The 2,699-nt window shown below is 43.5% G+C and overlaps 1 protein-coding gene across 1 annotated transcript; it reads left to right on the top strand.

Moving 5' to 3' along the window:
• Positions 1-204: 204 nt before the first annotated feature.
• Positions 205-2,305, top strand: Cycs (cytochrome c, somatic). Its single transcript, NM_012839.2, has 3 exons — positions 205-271; positions 1,067-1,243; positions 1,349-2,305. Exons 2-3 carry the CDS (start codon positions 1,075-1,077, stop codon positions 1,495-1,497), a joined length of 318 nt encoding a protein of 105 aa, NP_036971.1. The 5' UTR covers positions 205-271; positions 1,067-1,074; the 3' UTR covers positions 1,498-2,305.
• Positions 2,306-2,699: the final 394 nt, after the last annotated feature.

Below are 2,699 nucleotides of genomic sequence, written 5' to 3'. Positions count from 1 at the left end.
CCTCTAGAGGAAGGGCGCCCTCTCGGTACAACCTACCATGCTAGCCCGCATGCGCGCGCACCTTGCTAGCGCTCCCAATCCTGGAGCCAATGACATGCGGCTACGTCACGGCGCAGTGCCCGGCGCTGCCGCACGTCCGGCCGCGGGAGGGCAGAACAAGTGTGGTTGCATTGACACCGGTACATAGGCGCGGGCCGGCGTGTCCTTGGGCTAGAGAGCGGGACGTCTCCCTAAGAGTCTGATCCTTTGTGGTGTTGACCAGCCCGGACCGGTGAGCGCGCGACGGGGACGCGGGGCGGGAAGAGGGCGAGGAGACCGAGGCAGGCCTGACCTACAAAGACATGCGGAACTGTGGAGGCTCCGTGGGTGAAGGGCTGGGGCCCAGAGTTCTAGAGGGAGCTTGCCCGCCGCACCTTCTGAGAGCAGAAGCTGCTGTTTCTTAAGAACTGGGCTGGTTCTTTTTCTGATTAAGTTTCTGGAAAGGTGGGTTTCTTCAGTCCCCTTTGGATGACCTCGTGGTTACCCCTGGGATCTCAGAACGCGAGAGTGAGAAGGTTCCTTCCCTTGCCTTCCCGGGCCGGACTAATGCAAGAGTGACTTAACCTCCAAATGAGACCAGAGCAGGAGGAGGAAGCACTTAGGATCTTCAGCCCCCGAGCCCCATTGATGTATTTTCCCTTATCTTTGGAAGTGACTTTAAATGACAGCACAGACAGCAATTAAGCATTCTGAAATGCTAAGAGGTATAGTGGTTTTGGCTTAACAAAATTGTAGTCTAGTTTCATATTTGACTTTTTGACCTTGCCTTCTTCAGAAACTGAAGCTTGAACTGTGGGTTTCCATTTCCCTTCCTTGGGCATGAGCCTGTCTTGAAAGTTTGCTTTAATCCTAAATAACGCGCTTGCTGTTGAAGGATATTGCAAACAGACTGAGTTATTAGATAGCATCCAGCCTGGTGGTAGTATTGTAAAGGGTTGGTACTTAAGTGATTTGAGTGGTCATTGGGATCCATAGTATGTTTTGCTGTAACAAGTGACTTGAACCGTTGGGTCTTTTTCATTTCTAGAATTTAAAATGGGTGATGTTGAAAAAGGCAAGAAGATTTTTGTTCAAAAGTGTGCCCAGTGCCACACTGTGGAAAAAGGAGGCAAGCATAAGACTGGACCAAACCTCCATGGTCTGTTTGGGCGGAAGACAGGCCAGGCTGCTGGATTCTCTTACACAGATGCCAACAAGAACAAAGGTAAGTGTGGAGCTGCTGTTCAGACAGAGCACAGGTTGCATGGGTGTAACCAATGCAGACTTATCAGGTATAAAACATTTAACTGCTGCATCTCTTTCTGTGTAGGTATCACCTGGGGAGAGGATACCCTGATGGAGTATTTGGAAAATCCCAAAAAGTACATCCCTGGAACAAAAATGATCTTCGCTGGAATTAAGAAGAAGGGAGAAAGGGCAGACCTAATAGCTTATCTTAAAAAGGCTACTAATGAATAATTCCACTGCCTTATTTATTACAAAACAAATGTCTCATGGCTTTTAATGTATACCATAATTTAATTCATACACCAAATTCAGATCATGAATGGCTAACAATGTTTTTGTTGGACAGCCCCGATTTAAGTAAAATTGACTTGTCATAAAGTGGATATGATCTTTTTTAAAGTAACACTTCCAATTGAATACATGTTATCACTGCTTTCCCTTTCTCAAGATAAGATTGGACTTAATTAGTAATATTTTCCTTTCCATAAATATGAGGGTGTCGCCTCAAACCTATTGAATGGTTTTATACTTAGATTTATATAACTGGGTATATGAATATGTTCAAATCCTGGGAAAATTCTGTCACTGTCTCAGAAACAAGAAGACTCACCCGTGCTTCAGTGTGTGTAAACTGGCCTCTGACAGGCAATGCTAAACACCAGGACGGAACTATTCTTGACAGTGCTGTTTTAATTAGAATTCCCTACATCAATGATGCTGCCTTTCACCACTGAAAGGCATTTACTGTGGTTTATGTATGATATCAAATAAAGAGTATTTAACACTTCTTTATAGTTGATCTACAAGTTAAAATGCTTTTAAGAACAAGTTAGCCCTTTTAAATCTTCTCTTATCTAAGACTAAGCTGTAATTCAGAATTGTCCTTAAATGCCCATTCGGAAAGTCATAACTGGAATTTCTGTTCATGCCTGATTGGGAGTGGTACTCTTTTCTAACTTACTAGATGGAAAGATGAAAATAAAGGAGATAATTTGTAAGTTATCAACAGTCAGAAGATAATTAAATCAATCACAAATCATGATCTTTTGATTGTGCTTTAATGATGGTTGGCAAAACTTAAGCTGTTTAAACTTTCCCTAGTAAAACCGTGGTCTAGTGAAAGCACTGGTTGATATTACCTTGATACGGGGACAACTCAGACTAGAGCAACACTTCACCCTTACTTCTTTGGCCAGAATCCGACATGTAAAGGTGAACAGTTATACACTCATTGAATGGTCCTAAATTTTATAGAGAATGGCAGGGTGAAAGTGGTGTCTCTGAGTGAAAAGGCTGGGGAAAGGACCGCATCGATGACTTCAGACTGATTAACTAGGTCTCAGGTCAAACACAGCACTTGATGACAAATCCTGCTTCATACAAGAAATTGAAGACAATCTGTGGAAACAAGTTCTGAAGTTCTGTAATTTGGA

This window comes from Rattus norvegicus, chromosome 4 (assembly GCF_036323735.1).
Source record: "Rattus norvegicus strain BN/NHsdMcwi chromosome 4, GRCr8, whole genome shotgun sequence".
NCBI classification, from domain to species: Eukaryota; Metazoa; Chordata; class Mammalia; order Rodentia; family Muridae; genus Rattus; species Rattus norvegicus.
Note: the sequence above shows the minus strand (reverse complement) of the source record. Positions and strands in the feature narration are given on the sequence as shown.

Coding starts and splice junctions, on each gene's coding strand:
- Cycs (NM_012839.2), top strand. CDS start 1,075: ATGGGTGATGTTGAAAAAGGCAAGAAGATTTTTGTTCAAAAGTGTGCC. Junction 1,244..1,348: donor AGATGCCAACAAGAACAAAG/GTAAGTGTGGAG, acceptor CTTTCTGTGTAG/GTATCACCTGGGGAGAGGAT.